The sequence below is a fragment of the Dermacentor albipictus genome, chromosome 1 (genome assembly GCF_038994185.2).
Source record: "Dermacentor albipictus isolate Rhodes 1998 colony chromosome 1, USDA_Dalb.pri_finalv2, whole genome shotgun sequence".
NCBI classification, from domain to species: domain Eukaryota; kingdom Metazoa; phylum Arthropoda; class Arachnida; order Ixodida; family Ixodidae; genus Dermacentor; species Dermacentor albipictus.
Window position 1 is genome coordinate 28,447,956 of NC_091821.1, and position 22,194 is coordinate 28,470,149.

Sequence of the window (22,194 nt, forward strand, 5' to 3'; positions counted from 1 at the left end):
CAAAAAAAAAAAAAGTACAATGCATAGCAGGCAACTGAGCGGGTGGGGAGGAATAAAAATGCACCGCTGAGAAAAAGTGATAGTCGTTAACGGTAACCTATTCTTGGCGCTTGCGTCTGTAAAACGCTAAACGGGATCTGAAACGTTTAACGAACAGGAAACGCCGCAGGGCAGCGCCGATTCGTTGAGAGGAGAAACGAAAGAGTTCCGCTCCGAGAAATGTTTGTTTCTACATTTTGACATGTTTGTTTGTACATTTTGATTGCACCGAAGACGGTGGACAGATAAACAAAAGCGGCAGCTCCCTCCCTCCCTCCCTCCCTCCCTCCCTCCCTCCCTCCCTCCCTCCCTCCCTCCCTTCTCGTCGTTCTTTAATGACAGATGATCCATGGGCTGCAGACACCCTACCCTGCATGGTACGCACTTATACTAAGTTTCAATTTGTTTTTCTCACTGTCGTTATACAGCAGATTGAATAAGCGGTCTCTCGAAAAGAGTATAGTAATCGTGGCTCTGTGTATGCTCGCAATAAAATGAATAGTGCTGAGGGGTACACGTTCATCTTTGCTTAGCGACCTGTGCAAAGCTTGCGGTCTCCGTTTCATGACACCTAGAATGCTGACGTTCACGCGTTGTGCAGCAGAATTGGTAACACGAAGGGCACACAGCCTAAGCTCATCCCCTGAACCTTCAACTGCTGGAACTAAGAGAAGGCGAAAAAAATTTTTTTGGCAGGACGTACCTCAAAGTGAATGCTGTCGTTAATGCGATTAGGTTCAAACTATATATCGACACACCGTATTTCCACCGCAGACACACGAAGGGGCATTCACGCTACCAAGGACAATGCCAAATGACGCTACGACCGAGTATAGTTTGTCACTGCACCCCACTTGAAACTCCTAGTATCCCTGGTATCCTGGCTGCACCTTCGTTGCAATGGCTCTCCATGAAGCGACTGCGCTCGACGCTATTGGGATGCTATCGCTGTAATATCATCATCATCAGCCTGGTTACGCCCACTGCAGGGCAAACCCCGGTCATGTACTAGTGGCCATGCCGTCCCTGCAAACTTCTTAATCTCATCCACCCACCTAACTTTCTGCCGCCCCCTGCTACGCTTCCCTTCCCTTGGGATCCAGTCCGTAACCCTTAATGACCGTCGGTTATCCTCCCTCCTCATTATATGTCCTGCCCATGCCCATTTCTTTTTCTTGATTTCAACTAAGATGTCATTAACTCGCGTTTGTTCCCTCACCCAATCTGCTCTTTTCTTATCCCTTAACGTTACACCTATCATTCTTCTTTCCATAGCTCGTTGCGTAGTCCTTAATTTGAGTAGAACCCTTTTCGTAAGCCTCCAGGTTTCTGCCCCGTAGGTGAGTACTGGTAAGACGCAGCTATTATACACTTTCCTCTTGAGGGATAATGGCAACCTGCTGTTCATGATCTGAGAATGCCTGCCAAACGCACCCCAGCCCATTCTTATTCTTCTGATTATTTCTGTCTCATGATCTGGATCTGCCGTCACTACCTGCCCTAAGTAGATGTATTCCCTTACTACTTCCAGTGCCTCGTTGCCTATTGTTGTTCTCTTCCGAGACTGTTAAACATTACTTTAGTTTTCTACAGATTAATTTTTAAACCCACTCTTCTGCTTTGCCTCTCCAGGACAGTGAGCATGCATTGCAATTGGTCCCCTGAGTTACTAAGCAAGGCAATATCATCAGCGAATCGCAAGTTACTAAGGTATATTCTCCATTAACTTTTATCCCCAATTCTTCCCAATCCAGGTCTCTGAATACCTCCTGTAAACACGCGGTGAATAGCATTGGAGAGATCGTATCTCCCTGTCTGACGCCTTTCTTTATTGGGATTTTGTTGCTTTCTTTATGGAGGACTACGGTGGCGGTGGCTGTGTAATATATTTGAGGCTATAAATACCTCTTGTGTCAGCTTGGGACATCCATACTGGATATCAACCAAGAATTTGCTCGTACCAATAGCACAGACGCCGTGCCGAAGTTAGCTGTTCGGGCACACATACCCAGTGGCACCATACCTGGTGACCCAAGTTGTCTACTATAGGCCAGGCAGCAGATAGCATAAAGTTGTCTGTTCGGGCACATACCTCGTGGCCCACGTTGTCTGCTCGGCAAGACAGCAGCCGGAACATACCTAGTGGCCCAAGCTAGTAGACAACTTGGGTCACTGGGTGAAAGAGGTTAGACACGCACAGCAAAGTGGCTAAAGTTGCCAGAGAATGCTAATAAAAAAGAGGCTAATTTGCTCTTTGTGAATGAGACGCGAACTCCAGCATCCGCTCGCTACATAACGCAGCGATTGCTCCGAACCCGCCGCAAAGGTTCACTGGCAATGGCACTCGGATGCCGAGCACGAGGTAACGAGTTCGGTTCATGGTCAAGTCTGCATAGAATTACTGTGGGATCAGATGGCACAATCACTATAGCACGCTTACTAAATTTTACGCGTACCGTTGGCGCCGCGTGTCCAAAGTTAGTCGCGAGCCCTCGACTATGTGCTTCTCCATAGCCCACTGGGCCGCTTTGGGGCCTAACATTTCGTCATGTAATATTTGCGTTTCTATGCTTCGGTTGTACATTTTGCTCAGACATCAGTTATGAGATCGAAGCTGTTTTCTGCGTCCGTCCTTTCTGTTACGCCGTCGTTGTTAGAATGCGGCCGCCGCGGCCTGGAGTCGCACAGGAGACCTCGTAGCTCAGCAGTAGAACCCTATAGCCACTGAAATGCCCCGGTGGATGTCGCAAGGAAAACCTTGGTTGTGGCACAACACTGTCGTGCGAGCCTGCAGATGTACAGGTACGTGTCGGACTGCGTAGTGCGCAACAGAATGTTCCATACAGGAGCTTTACCGCACTTCACTCCCGATAACAAGAAAACTTGCAAAAGCGTGCCACCGATTTGCCCACGTTCACACCTCGTCAACAACAAGTAACTATAAGCCAAGAAAATTCAGGAGTATCTCAAGAGGAACAGATACATTAGCCAGGAAAAGTGATGAGTCGTTGTTTTTCTCAACAGCACGTTTGAACATCCTCGGAGGATGCTTTAGCTCGAGGGCTCCTTTCTAAATGCATGGGAACAAGTATATTTTTCTCGACAACCACTGCACTGTATTTGATGAAGTTTGTTGCATATAAGAGAAAAAAGTTGAATTCTAGTTACTGTGGCAAGCGGATTATTTATTTAGGCCGTCATTTCTTTAAAAAAAAAGTTGCAAATTTTATTTAAAAAAGCGGATCATGTATCAAGTTAACAATGCTGTAATTCAGCAATAAAAAGTGATATCACAATTCTGTAAAACGCACCTAATAACATATCTAAACCGAACAAATTTCGTATATTATACACCGCTCTGAAATATGCCAATAATTTGTTAGTCGGTCTTTTGCAAAGCCCTTGTAAATAGTGTCACAATTTTACCTAAGCTTTGAACTCATACATAAAATTTGTCGGCTTTAGATGCTCCAACCGATGCAGTTTACAGAATTGCGATATCGATTTTCGGTGAAGACTTACGGATTTGTAAACGTCTTTCCTCAATTCTTTCGAAACTTACCGATTTTCGACAATTTTTGCAAAAGAACTGCAGGCCCTACATAAACATTCCGTTCCCCAGAGTGACGAGTATTTGACCTGCTCTCTCAAGTGCAAAAAAATTCATACAAAGCGATCTAGCGTCTATCTCGCGAAAATATTTCTACTCTTTACGTTTATTTGAATAGGAAAATCGGAGTTAGACTCGTGCTAAAGCTTCCTATTATGTGCATTATATTATGTGCTTTCGGGACGGGCTGTTTGAAATGAATAGAAGCAGGTTTTTCAGACTGTGTATAGTCATTTGTAAACTCCATTTCATGCTATGCTTTCTTCGTGGTTCTTTCATTCCTAAGCGAAATCGGAATGCTCCGATTTCGCTTCAACTTTCACAAGCGTTGGGCGCCAGAAATTCGGCAAAGAAGAAAGAAAGAAAAATAATGACTGACATACTTCATGTCGAAGATGTCCCTAAGCGTTTCCAAAAAATTATTCCGGCGAATCGGAAGGCATACAACATTAATAAAAAAGAACAACAGCATGTTGATGTCGACGGAAGGCTCTAATTTCCTAACCACCGTAAGATTCGAGCCGTTGCGCGGTGTGTTGTCTTTATAACAATGTTAATATCACGTATATGCGTATACCAAACATGGGAATTAACATTTACAATCTTGCATTGGAAATCAATAATGTTAAGCGGTTTCGTTTCCTTCAATAAGCTGTATGACTTTTTTAATTGTATTATTTTAGATATGCTTCATATATATATATATATATATATATATATATATATATATATATATATATATATATATATATATATATATATATATATATATATATATATATGGCGGTGTAGGTGGGAAGCACAGTTTAATACATTAAATTTCTTATTAAATAGAAAAAGAACGGACGCTGGGGCACACCCCAAGTGTAAGACGTTTATACTTTTTCTTTTTGTTATTATTTTCTTACTGCTACGTATTATGTTCGTCAGCACTGTCAAGATCATTCTTTCTGAGGCTTTTGGCTTCTCGTTACCATTGAGGATCGTTTGCACGTGGTAAGCACGCTCCCCTTCCCCAAACCGCTAGAGAGAGGCAATTCGCGTAACGGCGTTGTAAGGAAGGTTATTGGTGCCAAAGTCGAAGCCATGCGACACTCGATCAGTTTAGTTCTTCGCGGGACAGCCGTTCAAGACGAGGAGATGGGAAAGGGAAGGGGGGGGGGTGCGCGCAGGCAAGAGGCACGTAGGACCCCCTACGCACGCTCGGCGGGGAGAGGGGGTCCCGCGGCCGGACTACTTTATTCCTCCGCCCCGAGTGGGTCACGTGGGCAGCCCCCCATCCCGCCCCGGAAGAAGATGCTCGCTCCTCCTCCTCCGAGGCCAAGGCGAGCTCCTAGCTCGGGGCTCCCAACAGGACTAGTGAGGCTTCGCCGACCGCCAGCGAAGGGCCGGGCGCGCCGCACGCACAGGCAGCCAGCCACACTTCACGCCACACACACTTGGGCGGACACGGCAGCGGCGCGACTTCGGCCACGCTCACAACTACACAAAAGAACACAAAGTTCCCTGGGCAGTGAGCGGACGGAAGCCCGACAGGGGGGGTTGTCGCCGTGCAGTGGTCCTCCCTGAGCGGCTCGAGGCAAGCAAGAGGTGCGCAACCCCAGACACCGACGACCATGCCGGCCCCGTGGTGCTGAACAGAGCCGACGAAGCGCATGTCGTCTCCGCGGGCAGCAGAGATGGTGGCCTCGGGTCTAGCCCAAAGGTGAGCCCCAACTTGTACGTCGCGCAAGCGAACGTTGTGTTCCATTGGTTTCGTGTCGCGATTTGCCGCGACAGCTGGTTTCGCTTGAGCGACACGAAATTTGTTGAACGCATGTTACGAATATTCGAGTGTACATTTCTTCTGGATCCGAAAGCGCCATTATCTTACTTGCGCTTTCCGGTACGACAGCACTCTGTCGATTTATTCTTTACTTGTAAGAGACGGACTTTGTAGGGTAAATCATACAGGAGAGGCGAAATGTACAATCAGCGTCGAAAGTATGTGGGCAACGCATATCTGCCTGTTGGGTTATGGTCTTAAGTACTATTTTCCTTTCTTGTTTTTCTTTCTGCCAGATTGCTGCTGCTATCATCACTCGCACTGTGCTTCTATAGCGCACTGTCTTCTAATTACCCGGTAAGTCAACTTCGGCGCATTTCAATGTATTCGTCTCGCATTCCCGGAGAAACGAACGTGATTCGCCGATTATCATCCGCTCTATACGAAAAAAATAAAAAAATAGCAAGATGGAGTCAACATCAAGACATTGACTGCTAAGAATCAAGGAGTGAGAAAAAGGCTGAGATCGGCTTTCTTTTCTCGCGCGAACCGCCGTTGTCGAGTTGAGCGCGCACGTGTGCTGTCTGCTACAGACGCCGGGCTAGCCAGCCATCGCTTCCGGTCGCTGCTGATCGAGCAGTCGCGCCGGGCGGCAGCGGGCCTTGGCGCGAAGGAAAGGGCAAGACGCCTCCTCTGCCATGTTTTGCCCTCTCCCGCCGCGCCACGGGCTTCGCGCTCTCGCTTCACCCGCCGTCTCCGCCCGCTTCCTCCTTTGCATATTATGTGCCGTTCGCATTGCGACTTAGAACCGCCTGGAATGTTGACACCTCTCCCCTTATACGAGCGCTTTTCCAGCGCTGACGAAGCACCACGGCAGACATGTCGCGCACTTCCCTATACGCTCACGCAGTTGTCTTGCCAACAACTCCCTTACCCTTCCGGCAAGTACTACGGATAGCACCTTTTAGCTGCTGTCCGGTGTGATTTACGGGCCACCCTCTGATGACGAGAGCTCGGTTCTCAGCTCTCCAACGTTAATGGCAGCGACATGCGCCGTCCGCCCTACGCGTGCGCGAAAGAAAGACCCTATTTTTTTATCTTTGTGCTCTCCTTTTATTTCTTTTTCTTTAATTTCCTACTGAGCGTTAGAGGTATGTTCGGGTCATCTCTAAGACTCACGTTATAGAGCATGCAGCCTGCCATAGGCAAAACAGGTGTAAAGCTTTCGCCAAATGCTACTGTGCTTAAGCGTGGGATATAATTTCCTATTTGCAAGTGCTAGCACTCAACTTCTGTCGTATGTTGGAAAGTTACTTGGTTATCGAAGTTAATTAAATATATGCACATTCAAACATCGCAACTGCATTTTCATAACCTTTCTTTATCTAAAGCAGAAACAATAGACTTCTCATAGCATTATGCTAGACGGTTATAAATATCACGCTTACTTCCCCTATTCCCGACCAGCGGAAATAATTACAGGTATGTCGACCGCTTAACGTTCCACAACAATCTCCTGAGGATGCACATGACTATTAATAGTAGCAATGACGAATGTTGTTTAATTCTACTACTAATGGTCACGTGTCGTATTTGCCTAACAAACAAAGGGGAAAACTAACTAATCAGTCTTTCTTACGGATAAGCTTTGTTGACGTTTATGCCAACAGATGCCATACCCCTACAAGTTGAAACACAACATAGTCTCATGTCAGCGCGAAGCAACTATGCCATGGTTTTGTAGTTGATGCACTGGTGAGAGACTTTGGTGCAAAATCCTGCAAGCTGGCTTCTCCACGTACCTTGGTCAACAGAAGCAACGTAGTCAGCCTCGTTAAATATATATATATATATATATATATATATATATATATATATATATATATATATATATATATATATATATATATATATATATATATATATATATATATATATATATATATATATATATATACAAGCGTGAGCGCGCTGTTTGGCACGTGACCATCAGACTGGCGCGGCGTTTCGAGCTGTACCTGGGTCATCTTAATAGCAGCCAGTGCGATATGCGGGGAAACCTACTTGCGTGCTTGCATGACCGTCAGGAAAGCAGCACCCATCGTGTGATGACCATGAATATTTCTGCCTCGCTGTCGCTGCCTTGGTTAGGGCAGCTGTAGTTATGGGCGAAAATAGCCGTCAGGGTCAACTTCCTTCCATTTTATCAGGAGGTTAAAGGACAAGTGAGTTTAACTTGCTTAGAGCAATGTGTGCAAGCAGATGTGACCTGTACATCTATTAGCTACGGAAAGTTGCGAGAAAGGGCTAGGCCAGTGTCACGGGTCTTCTTTACACTTCACGACTGGGCTCTCTTAAATTTCTGAAGAGTAGCTTTCACCCCTCATTGAAGCTACGGCTGTTTTGAAGTGCGTACGGAACGAGTGACGCTCAACTGCTTACCATGCCGCGCTCGTTGCATTTTCGTTTTTGGCGATGTGCTTGTGAACTTGGTCTCCTCCTCTCTCGCAAAAAGTAATCGGCGAATGGTCACACTTCTTTTTTTTTTTTTCAGTAAAGCTTATACAAGAGTGGGGCTAGGTATTGAAAGGGGCCGACAAGAATGCTCCTGCTTCTCTTTAAATGAGCTTGTCCATCTTACTAATGTACCGATGCAATTGCAAAAGCGTGCATTTTATAGCACCCGTCCATGTGTTGCGCGTCGGTGTCCCTCGGCGTGACGGCGCCAACGCGCTCGTGCCAGTGCTCGCGCGTTCGTCGTCGTCGATGCCGCTCATCGCGCCAGCGTTGCCATACTGCCCCTCCCTCTGCGAAGGCGCTGACGGCACTGACCCGCTGCCAGACGGTGCGGTGACTTCGGTCTCGAATTCGTTGCCTCAGTATATCGCGAAATGAAAGCACGTATCGAGCTGCGTCTAAATTTAGCATTAGGGCGTATCGTAATCGTCGATCATTAAAAAAAAATTTACGATAATTATTATAGCCCGTTATGCCCTCTGCAAATCTTGCGATGCTGGTTCAGGACTAAGGATGCCTGTTCGAGATACCAAGATGGGGCGTTAGAAGAATGTAAACATTAACACAATTTTTACTTTACCTTTCTATTATAAGGAATATGCGGAGTAATTATATCGTTTAGTATAGGAGCAAAAACAAGAGCGAGCACGTAGAACAAGTTCACACAAGGTAGTGCGGCAAGCCAACTAATTTAGGCTGCAGCGTGTTGGCGACACTTGCTGTTAGCGGCGCTTTTCCGGGCTATTAGAGCTCAGTTTCTATGCTCTTTGGATATTTTTCTTTGACCTAGCTATCCGCATGTTCTGTCGTACTGTGAATGGTCATGATAGCACACGGAAGAGAGCAAACACGCGTAATTTTTTTCAAGTGTGGATAAACTAGGACTTTTTTCATTTCCGAAAACGTTCCTTCCATTTCCGAAGGTTCTTTTTTTTTTTTGGTCATCGACGTTTCGCAAGAACATCAGAAACGGAACGAACCTTGCCTTCGATTTCTGGCTTTCAGATGGCGCTGCTCCTCGCTTCCCTTAAAGTTAATTTTTGCAGGGCGTCATCTTGTCCGCACAGGCAAGCATCGTGCCCCAAGATGTATACGGATGTATTTATTCACTAATGGATGCGCTCTATTATTGTTGGCGTAAAGACAACCAGCCGTTGAGCAAAGATTCATACCTACATTTCTTTTTTTTTTTTTTGCCACACGGCTCTTGTTTGCGATTGACGATCGCTGTCAGTGGAGGTGAGAGAGAGCAGGTTCACCGACATCGCCGCAGAGTCAATCGGTTTTCAGTGAAACGATGGCATCACTCCGGCGAGCGGCGCCCGTGCACACAGCGAGCGCGTCCCACGCGCGCTGCAGCCCGGCCGGCTCGTGTGGCGGCGCTCCAAACCCCGGAAACGCTGTGAATGAACCGCACACGGGGCCAGCTTTGTGTCACCGACCAGCGTCGCCGGGCATCTGGAGCCTGGCTGGCTGGAGGGCGGAAACCACACGCGATTCACGCGGTGCCTCTGGCAGCTGGCCCCCTTCGAAACGACCCGAAGGTATTCGGGAGAGCCAGAACGTGTTCTGCGCGTGGCGCCCGCTTGTTCAGTCACACTCCTGTCTGTGTGCTTCCTGTACGACGTTTGCGTCTTGTTCCGCCAAGTTTGGCCGGACTTGTTCCAAGGCTCCCGCGTACTCATCGTCCCTTCGCAGCGCCAAGCACGTGTCCCAGCTGCTAGGGTTGAACGCCACGCATATGTGCCGGCATACCCAGTCGTGCCGCAATATTATCGATACGTATGTACATTTAATTACGACGAGCGAGTGAAAGAAAGTCCATGGGAATTCGTAGGTCTACGCGGATGACGCGTGGTAGATGCGGTGGGGATAGAAAAGAGGAGGGGGATAGACGCACTTGCTACGTGTTTCACTTTCCCCTCATTTTCCTCCCCCGCCCTTGCTCACTCACGTTGACATTCGTGATACGAAAGTGAGTCGGCGAGAGAAAGAGTACGACGTAGAAAGATACTAAAAGCCAAACGAACTGTGCGCGCAGTCAGCGCACCCGCTGACTGGCATGTATAGAGGTTTCGCTACCTGGCAGTGTGCACGCTTATTCTCCCATCAAAATTACTGCCGCACTGCCATTTAATCCGATACGTGCGATATAACGCGCGCACTATAAATCCGGCTACTGAGATGACCAAATTTCCTTGTACGACCAATCAGTTCTACGGAATCCCGCAAAGTGGAGGAACGTTCACGAAAGGAAAAATTGTCCGACAAACCCGACTGTAGCATGAAGCTAGAAAGTAGACAAAATGTCAAACCAAAAACTTGAAATGAAAGGGTTTCCTTTGTAGCTCCACGCTACAGCAGGTTGGTTGACAATTTTTTTTTCATGAGTTTCCTTGCAGAGCAGTCGGCGTTTCGCCGATTTTCACACTTGCAGAACACAAGCCGTTAGTGACGCCGGCACTGACGCACCTTGGGCGCGTTCGGTAATCAAGACACATGTGTACTATAAAACACGGAGCCGAATGACCACTGGGTCCAGCTTTCTTTCGCTCGTTTTTGTCTGTGACTAGTCGGGCCGGCCCAGGTGCGCTGCTCTGCCCCAAGACCACGGCCTCGTCGTAGCTGTCGCAGGGTGGAGTCGCGCAGCCTGCGTCGTCGTCGGTGGTGGTGGCAGTGCGGGCCTCCCCCATCCCGGAAGCAGCCTGACGAGGCGGCGCTAAAATTGAACTTCTTTCAGCGGGGCAAACTCGGGCCCCCGTCTCTTCGGCTTGCCGTTTTATTTGGAGCGGGACGAGGCCTCAGCGCCCGCCTTTGTTTGGAGTATGCCGCCGGCTGCGCTCACCGTCCCCTGAAAGGCCGCCGATGCGCGAATCCACAGCCCTCGCCCGTGACGCTTGTTCCAAGAGCCAAGCATTCGTTAGGGCGATCCCCAGCAAGCACACGGGACGCCGCAGTCGAGCCGCGGGCTCCACCTCGACATTGCGACTCGTCCTGGAGGCGCAACGATTATCAGAAGAGGGGATGGCTATTTTTGCCTCACAGCCTCCGGATATCATCGCGCCTAAATAGGTGCGCACTTGCCCGTCGACCACAGCTGGGATGCGGTGGAATCGTTCACGGGGCATGTGCGCGTTGTGTACATTCCCAAGTGCTCCGCTCGGCAAGGAACCGACACGGTTTGATTTCGTAAACGTGTAAAGAAGCCTAGTGCATCTCGAATCTCGCAGCGTTCTGTCATTCTCCCGGCTGTGGCCTAGTGGCTGCTGGCTTAAACTAAAGCCCCTCCATACACGTTTTCGCCGACCAGGCTGGTCGGCGAAAAAGCGGCGTTGACGCGTGGATGGAGGGGCTTTAGCTTAAACAAGCCTCTGCCTCTACATCGGGACCAGACCGGTTCGAAACACAGCTGAACTGACACCAAGGCGTATGAAAAGCGGGTACAATGCATCGACTTATCCTAAGCGCCGATAATAAATGTAGGTATCAGCAGTCACCGCGTTTCAAGATGGATGCTCATAACACCCATATATCCGTCCACTTATTAATATCGCTCTTGCACGCCCCGGGCAACAACGGCTCCGGGTGCAACAAATCCGAATGTCTCATTTCTGTATCAGTGCGGAATAATTTCTGAGACAAGGTCCGACCGATGTCGCTTGAAAAACATGGACACACACTGAAGCACGCAAGTCCCTCCGATAGTATTCCACGAAATCGTTAATGCTAAGAATTCTCTACCATAGCCGACCATCCGCTCGTCAAACAGCTCTCTGTTCGATAGCGTTTGTTCGGACGCTGTCGAATCCGCAAGTGGCGGAGGCGTTCCCCCTCACTCCTGTCTCTCCCGTTTGGCCTCCTTGCCCTCGCGGGGTCACGTGCACGTAGGGTCCTTTTGTCGCGCCGGGGAAAGCTGCCAGGGTCATTCTTGGCGTACCCGCATGACGGTGAGGGCCGGCATTCCGCGCTGGTCAGTGCAGCGGCCTGTATGACATTGCGATTGCGCGACCGCGGTGTCACGCACAAAAGCCGAAGAGGGTCCCTCTCGCGGAGCCCAACCTGACGTGTTTGTAACGCGCCACCTTCACGACACTCGCCGGCCGAGGCCCCCTGAATTACGCCGGCCCCGTTTAAAGCGCCCTCTGTTGACGTTGTTGTTCGTCCCTCGCGCATGCCGACTCGTGTTTGCTTAGGCGCTCACGGCCGCCGGTTTCCTTTCTACCCTTAAATGTCCTACAGCAGCGGCCGAAACCTGCATGCCGCTAAGCGAAACACCAAAAAGCAAAAGGGTGTCTGGCAGTCTCTGCCTGCAAACTTTGCTCCAAGACGAGCCGCGGAGTTCCTATTTCTCTCGTTTTTACTACTTTTTGAGCCGTAGAAGCCCAATTGTGGATAGCGACAGGAGCGGCGGCGCCTTGGGGCACCTTGTGGCCATTCTTGGAACTACCTTTGTCGGCAGATTCCTCCTCCTCGGCCTGCCTACCTCCGGAACATATAATGACGTATCCGGTTCCATGTGGGCATGGCCCTTTTATTACATTTTTTTCTTTTGAAAACACGCACTTTAGGGCTCCCTCCCGTTTCGTGCTTTCTTTTTCTGGGCCTCCCGTTGTGGCTCTTCATTTGCTTCGCCTTTACTCTGAGTGATTTGTGGCCAGTTGTTTTGATATTTTCTGCTGCCCTCTTCTTTCCACGAGTGGCGCGTCTATGTTGATTCTTTTTGGGCCGAACACGTTCATGAGATGGGACTCACTGTCGTGAGTTTGATAAGCCAACATGTAGTTCTTCGCGTGACTTGGCTGGGGCAATTACGAGAGCATTTCCAGTTTCGAGGGCTCCTTTGTTGTGCGCCGGCTGTCGCTGGCTCGCATGCGTTTTGTCTGCAGCGATTCCACTGCCGACACGCTCAGCTCTAGACTACATCCACTCGATGGCGAGCTTTTTTATTTTTTCACTGTCTGCACGGCACGACCGCGGTTGAACATTATCGTGTCTTTGGGGTGAACCGCGAAGAATGGGAAACGCACGCACGTGCAATACTAGCCTAGGTCAAAGCAAGGATGATAAGAAGAAACAGCTGATAATAGTTCTAGTGTGTGTATTTCATTACATGTGTGACATGTCCTTAGAAAAATGTTACTATTTCTTTCATACCCACAAGCTGCACAGCTTTCTCTCTCTCTCTTTCTGTCTTTGTACGCCCAAAAATGATAACTGCTTTTAGCTTATTTGCGTAGTATTCAGAGTCGTCTTCTGTCGTAATACCGTTACGCAGGTTTTCTTGAAACTTCACCGCTTTCACAAGTAAATTAGACCGCAGCACATGCTAAAGCCCCTTAAACTTCGTAAAGTACTGCCACGCATTGAAGAATGCCGCCTCCTCCTCGCGCGCTCTGGCCGACGCCGCGTCGCTATTAGTCTAATAGCATCACGTGGGCCCTCGCGCCGTGCATCAGCGCCATTTTTGCTCGAGAAGCGCATACGGAGTGGCGAGGAGCGCTTGTTGGCGCCGTTGCTACGCTCGAGCAGTGTAGGCGGCGCCACGGTCGAGGAGGGAGCGTCAAAGAGAGGAGAAACGAGGAGTGAAGGCGGAGGAGGAGAGTGTCATTACTTAAAGAAGTTTAAGGGGCTTTAGCACGTGCAGGTTCGCAGCGCTGCCTACTGGGGAAACACTACCGCTAGTGAGCAGTGTACAATTCTTTACCTGTGCATTGCGCATAACCAATGTTTAATCACCCCTGAGTCATTACAGCGCTCAGAGGTTGTTCGCTATACGTGTCCTTTAGCCGAGACGCGTGATTTACGACGCGTGCGCAGCGTAACCGTTACGAAACCCGCCGTGGTTGCTCAGTGGCTATGGTGTTGGGTTGCTGAGCACGAGGTCGCGGGATCGAATCCCGGCCACGGCGGCCTGCATTTCGATGGGGGCGAAATGCAAAAACACCCGTGTACTTAGATTTAGGTGCACGTTAAAGAACCCCAGGTGGTCGAAATTTCCGGAGTCCTCCACTACGGCGTGCCTCATAATCAGAAAGTGGTTTTGGCACGTTAAACCCCATAATTTAATTTTTTAACCGTTACGAGTCAATAAAGACGGGAAGTCCTCCCACGTGAACTAACGCCCCACATCGGACAACGTGTTCATTACGCATGCCCCTGGAGGACGCTGTAATGGGACCATGAATGGGACGCTGTGATTCTGCACGCCGCCTGTGGAGCGTTTTTTGAGGTGCTTTCGTTGTCCTTGTCATGTGCAGTGCGCGCGTAAAGTCCGGGTCTTTCGTTTTCTCTTCCACCTTCTTTTTTTTTTCTTTGTGCCTTTTTCGTGCCTCTGAGGTACTGCGTGTAGCTCAATGTCCTGTCGTTAGCATTGCTGTGTTGTCCATCCTTCTATCTGCAACCAATCCGAATATACCAGAATGACTCTAACGTATGATAATTGCTCCTACTAGCTATAGAGAAAACTTGGCTGCTCTTGCGCTCTCCATCGCACACTATTTTTGTGTTGTTTGCGGCGCACTTCCACAGTTTTGCAGCTGGCTACTTCCTCTCTCATCGACGTCGATTCACAGATTTTCAAAAAGAAATTGTGGGGTTTTACATGCCAAAACCACTTTCTGATCATGAGGCACGCCGTAGTGGAGGACTCCAGAAATTTTGACCACCTGGGGTTCCTTGACGTGCACCTAAATCTAAGTACACGGGTGTTTCCGCATTTCGCCCCCATCGAAATGAGGTCGCCGTGGCCGAGGTTCGATCCCGCGACCTCGTGCTCAGCAGCCGAACACCATAGCCACCGAGCAACCACGGCGGGTACCGATTTTCCTTCGCCCTTGAAAAGGGTTCTCCCCGCGATATGTAGAGTACCCTCGTCCATATGTAGTGCATCTTCGACCCGAGCCATTCTAATAAGCACAATGAATCATCAATCAATCAATTAATTTTTTATTGAATGTGTTGTTAGCCTAAATACTGTGTGACCGCTGAATACTGCAATTTCCCGGAACGTTAATAGTGGGCTAGTATACCTATACTAACGTGCGTGAAAACAGGCCTCCGAAAGGGACTAAAATTAGGTACACAAAGACCGTGTGCACCTAATCTTAATCTCATTCACGGCACCGACTTGCAGCACCAAAACTCGCACTGAGGCATTCGGCGTCTAGAGCGGCACGGAATCCAGTTCAGCGGCAGCGGATTCCGCCGAAAAAGCCCTTTCTCCGCCGATCGATTCCACACATTTCTGGAGCCACTGCCGCCGGAATCCGTCGCCGCGGACTCATCGAAGGACAGCTCGAAGGACAGTAAATCGGCTAGTCTTTAGGGCGAACTGATATTCTGTTCTGAACGCGAGTCTTATTGGGCCGCGACGAGCAGGCGACATCGCCTCACCCTGCACTTGAATTTCCGCATTTTTGGCTTCCAATCGAAGAACACCGCATGGCAGATGATGTCGCGCATTGCATCGCTCAAAGCTATCAGAAAAGCAACTCATAGCTCAGACTGTGCACCCACAGAAGGATACGGGATTGTGCTCCACGTGCAAGTCATAGAGGCGTTCCGTTATATCTCCAGCTGCCTACGGCGCTGCAGCATCGAGGCAGCCCCGAGCAAGCGTCGGTCATTAAGGCGAGCGGTGCTCTCGAGCGGCACTGTTGCTCGCCCAGATGGCATTTTCGGGCGCGTCCTTGCCGTGCCGCGGGGAGATTAATTTTCCCCGCGGCGGGTAAACTTTGTATCGCCCCGAGTCAGCGCCCGTGTGTACACTTTCCCGCACGGCCTCTCGTGTGGCGCAGAAAACGGAGAGCGCGCAGCAGTCGGCTCCGAAGGGAGCCCTGCGCGCCCGCGCGCGACTCCGAGGAGGACCCACCCACTAAATAAAACCCCCTCACTTGGGTAGAGGTCGTTGGCACGGCCCAAAGGCTGCTGCTGCTGCTCTGCCATTCGACCCGTCGTCGCCGGGCCACGTCGTGCCGCGAGGAAAGAGGCCCGGCTTCTGGACTTGCTCCGCCGCTCCACGTCTCACTCACGTTGGGAGGGCCCCCTTTGCATATTTGTGGCGGTGGCTTCGCGCAGGTCGGAACTGCGTGCGCCTCTGTTTATGTCTCCTGCTTCCTTCATTCGGCTGCCCGCCGCCACAGGGCCCCGACTCTCTCTCGGTTTAGCTCCGCTCACGTCATGCGCACGGAAAATACAGCCGCCCGGCGATCTCTGGCCGCGCATCTCTCCAGTGGTGGCGCACATGACGGTTATACTTTGCCGTAACGAGTTGCTTGAACGGAGCCTCAAGTAGGTCCGAACGGTGAAGTAAACCTTATCCCGTTGCCCCTGCCCTCACCCGTCTGCGGCAGCCGCCGCTGCGTCTACTTTCGCTCGCTGATGCGGCCGCTGTTTCCGGATGCTTGTTGAAGTTTCGCATTGTGGAGGCACGGAGGAGGGCGAACGCTGCATTAAGTGCTGCTGCGCATAGAACAGAACGGAATAGAGAAGGAGAGGAGAGTGGCTGTTTTGCTAGATAAACGATACGGACCCCGAAGGAACGTGGCGCCTTATAAAATACGCACACAGAACTTACTCATACAGGACTCATACAGAACATGAGGGACAGTGCAGAATCGACGGTGCACGTGACACTTATGCTTGTGGCCATGCCACCAAGCTGCAGGTGATTGCTTGTGGATCCATTCAAGATGTTATTGACCAGTATTCGCGGAAGGTATCAATATTCCAGGCGAATCGAATGCCGAAAATTCGGTCGCTGCGCTGCTCCTTTCATGCTGAGGGAGGCAAGAATAAACAATTCAAAGGCATCTCGTTCACCGTACTGCTTTTCTTCACTCCCTGATTATATTTCTCTCCTTTTTCTTTATTTTCACGTGCGCACGAAAACTGCTTTTCTTTTTTTGCCTGCGTGTTATACATTGCGACACGATTCCCGCAGTTGCGTTCACAAAGCTGTTGTTCGCATGTCTTCAGCCTCAGTTGTTAGCACGTTTTCTAAAATGGGTCAAGTTGCGGCGCTACTCAGTGCCAGAGCGCGGAACAGAGAAGTTCGGCTGTTGGCATGCGCCCCCGGCCTGTAATTAATCCGGCGCCAGCTCCGAGTGTCTGGCGGCGCCATCAAGGGAAACGGATGTGTCGCAACGTGGCAGACAAATCGGATGGAAGCCACGCAGGCGTTAACAGCTCGCAAGCGACACTGGGGCTGTTACACACACACATTCTCTGTAGTCCAGTTACAGGCGCGGTCTGCGCAAAACACCAGCACGCCGGCTCGTCAGCGCGAGTAAGCCCGGCCGCGCGCATAATAACGATCTCGAATCGAGCAGTCTTACACACGAACGGGGAGGGCGATGCACTGGGTGACCTTTCGTGCATAATTAGCGGCAGATAACGCACGACGTGCAACTGCGTGGCTGACACTTGTAGTCCTGCATTAAGCAGGGCCTGTCATCCTGTGCTCCGCCGCGGGATGCGAGGGCGCAGCGCAAGCGACTGCCATGCGCGCTGGAGGGGGAGGAGAAACCGGAATACAGTTTTGACGAAGTCCACGGCCGGCAAGTCTCGTTGCATCACGCGACTGTCTGCCGGGGAGACGTCCGCCCTGTGCAGAGGCGCGAGAGCGCGCTCGTACCCCCGTCCCGCAGGCCGCCGCGGGAGGTCCGCTGCTGCTGGCTTTTCTGTCGCGCCCCGTCAGCCGGAGAGCGTCGCAACCGCTTATTGGGACGATTGTCGCTCGCTATAAAGGCGTTCTCAATCCTGCCCCCCCCCCCCTTCTCTCTCTTCCCTGCAACTCCTCGCTATCTGCCCGCGCAACTCCAAGCCGAATGATACGTGCCGCCAGCGCCTGAAACCACTCACGGTGCACGTACATACATATAGGGACTGTGCAACAACCACCAGGCAGCGATTGCATGGTGAAAGCCGTAAACATGCCGTGACAGCCTTTATGGGCGTGCAGTGGCAATAATTAAAAGAGGAGAGAGAGGTATGCAGAAAACGCAGTGGATGTTTCAAGATCGATGGTGTCCTCAGCTCAATTGTATTTCTCTTACCGAACGCACCTGGTTCGGTCATGCATTAGCGGGGATAAAACAATGACAACATGACTACTTGCTTTTGTGGAAGAGTTCCTTAATGCGTGATATAGAGTGTGGTGCGCATAGTTTGGCTTCGTTTGTCAAGATCCCCTTATGCGACGTAGGGGTAGAGCAGCTGCTATTCACATTTCACGCGCTGTCGCATTCTTGCGCCATTCCTGACTTCGGTTGAATAGAGCACGATGGAAAGAGAGAAAAAGAACACACGAAGAGATAGATTGAAGAAGAAAAAGATGGCCGCGAACGAAATGCGAGCAGCTATCCTGTCGACAGGCGCGCAGCGCACACGCGTGTCGCCCGGAACTTCCAGGAGGTCTCCGACAAGGCCTTTCTACTCTGGGGTCTCGCGCATGCGTGGGCAAGCCTCTTCAATGAGACCAATTAGCCCTCGCTCTCGCATGGAATTAAGACGCCTAGCGCACGAGCGGCACTCCAGAAAGAGCGACACATGCGCGATGTCACACATGCCACGTTTCAGCCGCACTTCTTCGCCAGGGGTGTTCTGTACGCCCCGACACTGAGCACTCGTCTCTCCTCTCATCCAATGTCAAACCCACCGAGCGAGGACGGATGATGAAACACTGTTCGCACGAGCAAAAGTGGTTTGCGGTCGACACGCTCGGAACATTTTAGGTCTTTATGAACGCGCAATTTCTCCTTGAATGCGGCGATTGCGGCACCACTGAAACGGGGCGGTAATTTATTATCATTATTTAATATTAGACGTAGGAAGCAATGCAAGAAACGATATGCAGCTTACCTAAGGACCCAAGTAACAAAAAAAAACGGTTTAGTGCGTCTAACATTAAAATGACTTTGCTATTATGTGCTTATACCTATACGTCTCTATGGGCGCCACTCTCCTTCTCGGTCGTTGAGGAGAAAAAGAAGCTAAGTGCTTGTCTACACTTATTTAACAAACATTGCCCCGGGGCAGGATTGCCCACTGCACGGTATCAGCGACCGTTTTGATGCGTGAGCGGTGAAGTAAAAGAAAATAAGCCGCAGGTAGCAATTTTGAGCTCCCTCGTTGCGTCACTGACCGGCACCAGCGTTATACGCTACATCGGAGCAGTGGAAACATTTTGTGGGAGGAGCGATAGGCTGTCTCCGGGCCGCCGGGTAGAGGGGGCTTTGTCTCAGCGTGGCTCAGAGAACAGGCTTTAAGGAGTCGTTTGTCAATTTCGTCTCCGAGCAACGTCGTCGGCGGCGACGCGTCTGGGACAGACTGCGGGGGGGCACAATCGAGAAGGAGGGGGCACGATGCCCGCTCGGTGGCCCCGGTGGCTGCCCCCTCCGGAGGGGGCCCCAGCTCCGACGGTCGCAGCACGCAGAGCCCGCTACAATCACACGCCAACGCGCTGGGTTCTCGCTAAACGGAGTGCTGTGTGCCTTTCCGCGGCGCCAGTCCGATACGGAGAGCGTGCACCCTTCACCGTTCATTACGCGGAGTGCATGCATTGCGAGGGCTGGGAGCGGAAACAAGTCCACGACCCAGCCGCGCCGCCGCCTTGATGTAGAAGGAACGCTAGGACGTAGAAAAAGATCCATCTGGGAAGCAGCTGAAGCCGCGACTTATACTCGCGCCGAGGAAAGCACATGCGGGTGGCTGCAATAGTATACGTTCTTTCTTCCGTTTTCTTGCTGTTCATTCGTCCTTTTTCGAGGTTTGTCTACTCAGTTCCTTCTGCTTGGTGCTTGCCGTACTTGACTGATCCGCGCACCGCTGCGATGAGCGCGTTCAAGTCAATACGAGGGATGCCTTTTTTGCTTTCGGTTAGCGCCCCGGCGCGAGCGGCTATCGCGCCGTGACTGACCGCGAACGGAATGCGCGATTTACTCGTGCCAGGGGCAATGCAAACCCGGCAGCGGGACAACTCTGCTCCGTAATTACGGTGGCAGCACTTCGTCACTGCCACTCGCGGTTCCTGCCTCGCCCCATCAGAAGTAAGAAAGAGAAACGACGGGAAGCGGGCTTTGGCCCCGACGCTATCGGGACTAGGAAGGCGGAGGATCCTGTCATCTGGCTCCACGGAAGACAGATACGAATCGGAAGGAGTTGAAAGTACAGCTCTACAGACAGAGAGAGGCACATACAGCTGAGGGGAGGGAAGATGATGTGAAGGAAAGACAGCGCGGGCTGGTTCATAACACGGGGGGGAATAGAGACTGGGTGGCGCCTCGCTTGTCGAGCCTTCTTCTCTCTCTTGGGCTCATTACCGGGGCTCGCCTGGGGACGCGCAGGGCGCTCTGTTTTCTATCAGCTTCTCTGTTGGTTTTATAAACAAAGCGGCCCTCCATTGTCTAACCGGTGCTATAAATTTACGACAGGGCACTTACGGCTGGTTACTGATGATATCAAGGCAGTCGGGAAAAAGAGAGAGAGAAACAACAACGAACCTGCCTCTTATACTAGAGGCGCTTACAGTCGAAATGTGTATTTCGCTTCCTCGCTACGGTTTTGGTGTTTTCCCTTCTTTTGGAATTGGTTCAACTTGAGTCGGCTGTTTTGTCTAGCAAGCAGGTTCAATTACGAGTAACGAGTCACGCAAGGCTTGTCAGCGTGACTTCTTTGGTCTCGGGTCATATCGTAAATACTGTGCGACAGCAGTTTTATCTGTTCGCAGATATTTGTTGTTTGTTTATTTAGTTATAGCTCCCGCGTACAGCAGAATAGGTGCGAACATTTGCGTACTGACAATTTACAGCTTCATTTCAACGTCACCGAAGGAAGCTGCGTCCAATCTCACCTTTTATTTTCTGGCACGCTATACATGTTCAGAGACAGGTGTTTATCTCATTTTTTTTATTTTTCCAAATTGAAACAGTAGACAAGTGGGCGCTATAATATTTATCCTGTCGTTCTCAAATGAATGCAATGCAGGAAGGTCTCTATCCCTCATACTGAAGTACCGGCCGTAATATCGCTCTCTATTTTAAAGTCATCACCTTGCGCAATTGGTTCATGTCACTTCTTCGTGACGGCTCCCATGCCTATGCACGCCAAGGTCTGTGCGGTTAGGCGGGAAACAGCCGAAGCTGACTCGGCGACTTGCGACCACAAGACACTTCCGTTCAAGGGAAGGGAATCTCTATCTCAGAGGATTTTTCCACGCACGTGAGGAAACTGCTTTGGAACAGCACCTCTGATATTAGGAAATCGGGCACAAAAGTAAAGCTTGTACATGATAACATTAAGATTGACAATCGATTACTAACACTACATGAAGTTCAGCATGAAATGGTCTCTGTCCGCACGCCAGCTACCAGACAAATCCATATTAAATGAAACGACAAGAACTTTAACAGGCCTATTCGATGCATAAATCTTAACGCTCGTAGCATTCTACCAAAATGTGACGATTTAGACAGTGTCGTGTTAACATATCAACCTCATCTACTTATAATTACTGAAACCTGGCTGCACAATGACGAGATCACACCTCAGGGTTACCGAATCTACCGCAAGGATAGAAGTTCTCGAGGCGGCGGGGTAGCAATAATGTTTTAGGAAACTTCACGAGTCGAAAGATGGGCCGATATACCAGGTCTCGAATGCGTTATCGTGAAGGTAGACTCAGGTTACCTTAAGCTTATAGTCAGCTGATTTTACCGACCCCCAGACACCACGTGAAGAATTCTCTGATAAGATTAATGAATTTCTTTGTTCCGTCCGCGGTTACTCTAGCAATATAATATTAGGCGGTGATTTTAATGTCTCTTCAGGTACATGGGACACCGACTTTCCTGTACCGTTATCAAATGCAGCTAAACGCTTAGTTGATATAGTCCCTTTTCATGATCTAACCCAACTAGTTAAGCAACCTACCCGCATCCAGAATACCACTGCTTCAACCCTGGATCTCTTTTTTGTTAGCAATATCGTGTTACGTCAAGTGTCGGACACATATGTGTTTGATGGAATATCGGATCATAAAATGGTGTACTTGAGCGTTAACCTTCACGAAGTATAAAAAACAAGAGGCAAGAACTCGTGGTCTCTGTCTTCTCGCGCGCCAATGACGTAAAAATACTACACACATTAGACTTATATGTTTCTCGATTTACCATACATTCGGAATCTAACGAATGGTCTGTTGACGGTCTTTGGTGTTTCTTCAAAAACCTTGTATTGCCGTGCGTTCATGATTACATACTGACAA

General features: G+C 50.1%; 1 protein-coding gene across 1 annotated transcript in view; it reads left to right on the forward strand.

Annotated features, from left to right (window-relative positions):
* The first annotated feature begins 5,002 nt into the window (after positions 1 to 5,002).
* The window catches only part of Col4a1 (Collagen type IV alpha 1), a 65,750-nt gene continuing 48,558 nt past the window's right edge, over positions 5,003 to 22,194 (forward strand). The window contains exons 1-2 of the mRNA XM_065437187.1: positions 5,003 to 5,354; positions 5,711 to 5,771. Coding sequence (XP_065293259.1) covers positions 5,305 to 5,354; positions 5,711 to 5,771 — 111 coding nt within the window. The 5' untranslated portion in view covers positions 5,003 to 5,304. The remainder of the gene's footprint in view (positions 5,355 to 5,710; positions 5,772 to 22,194) is intronic.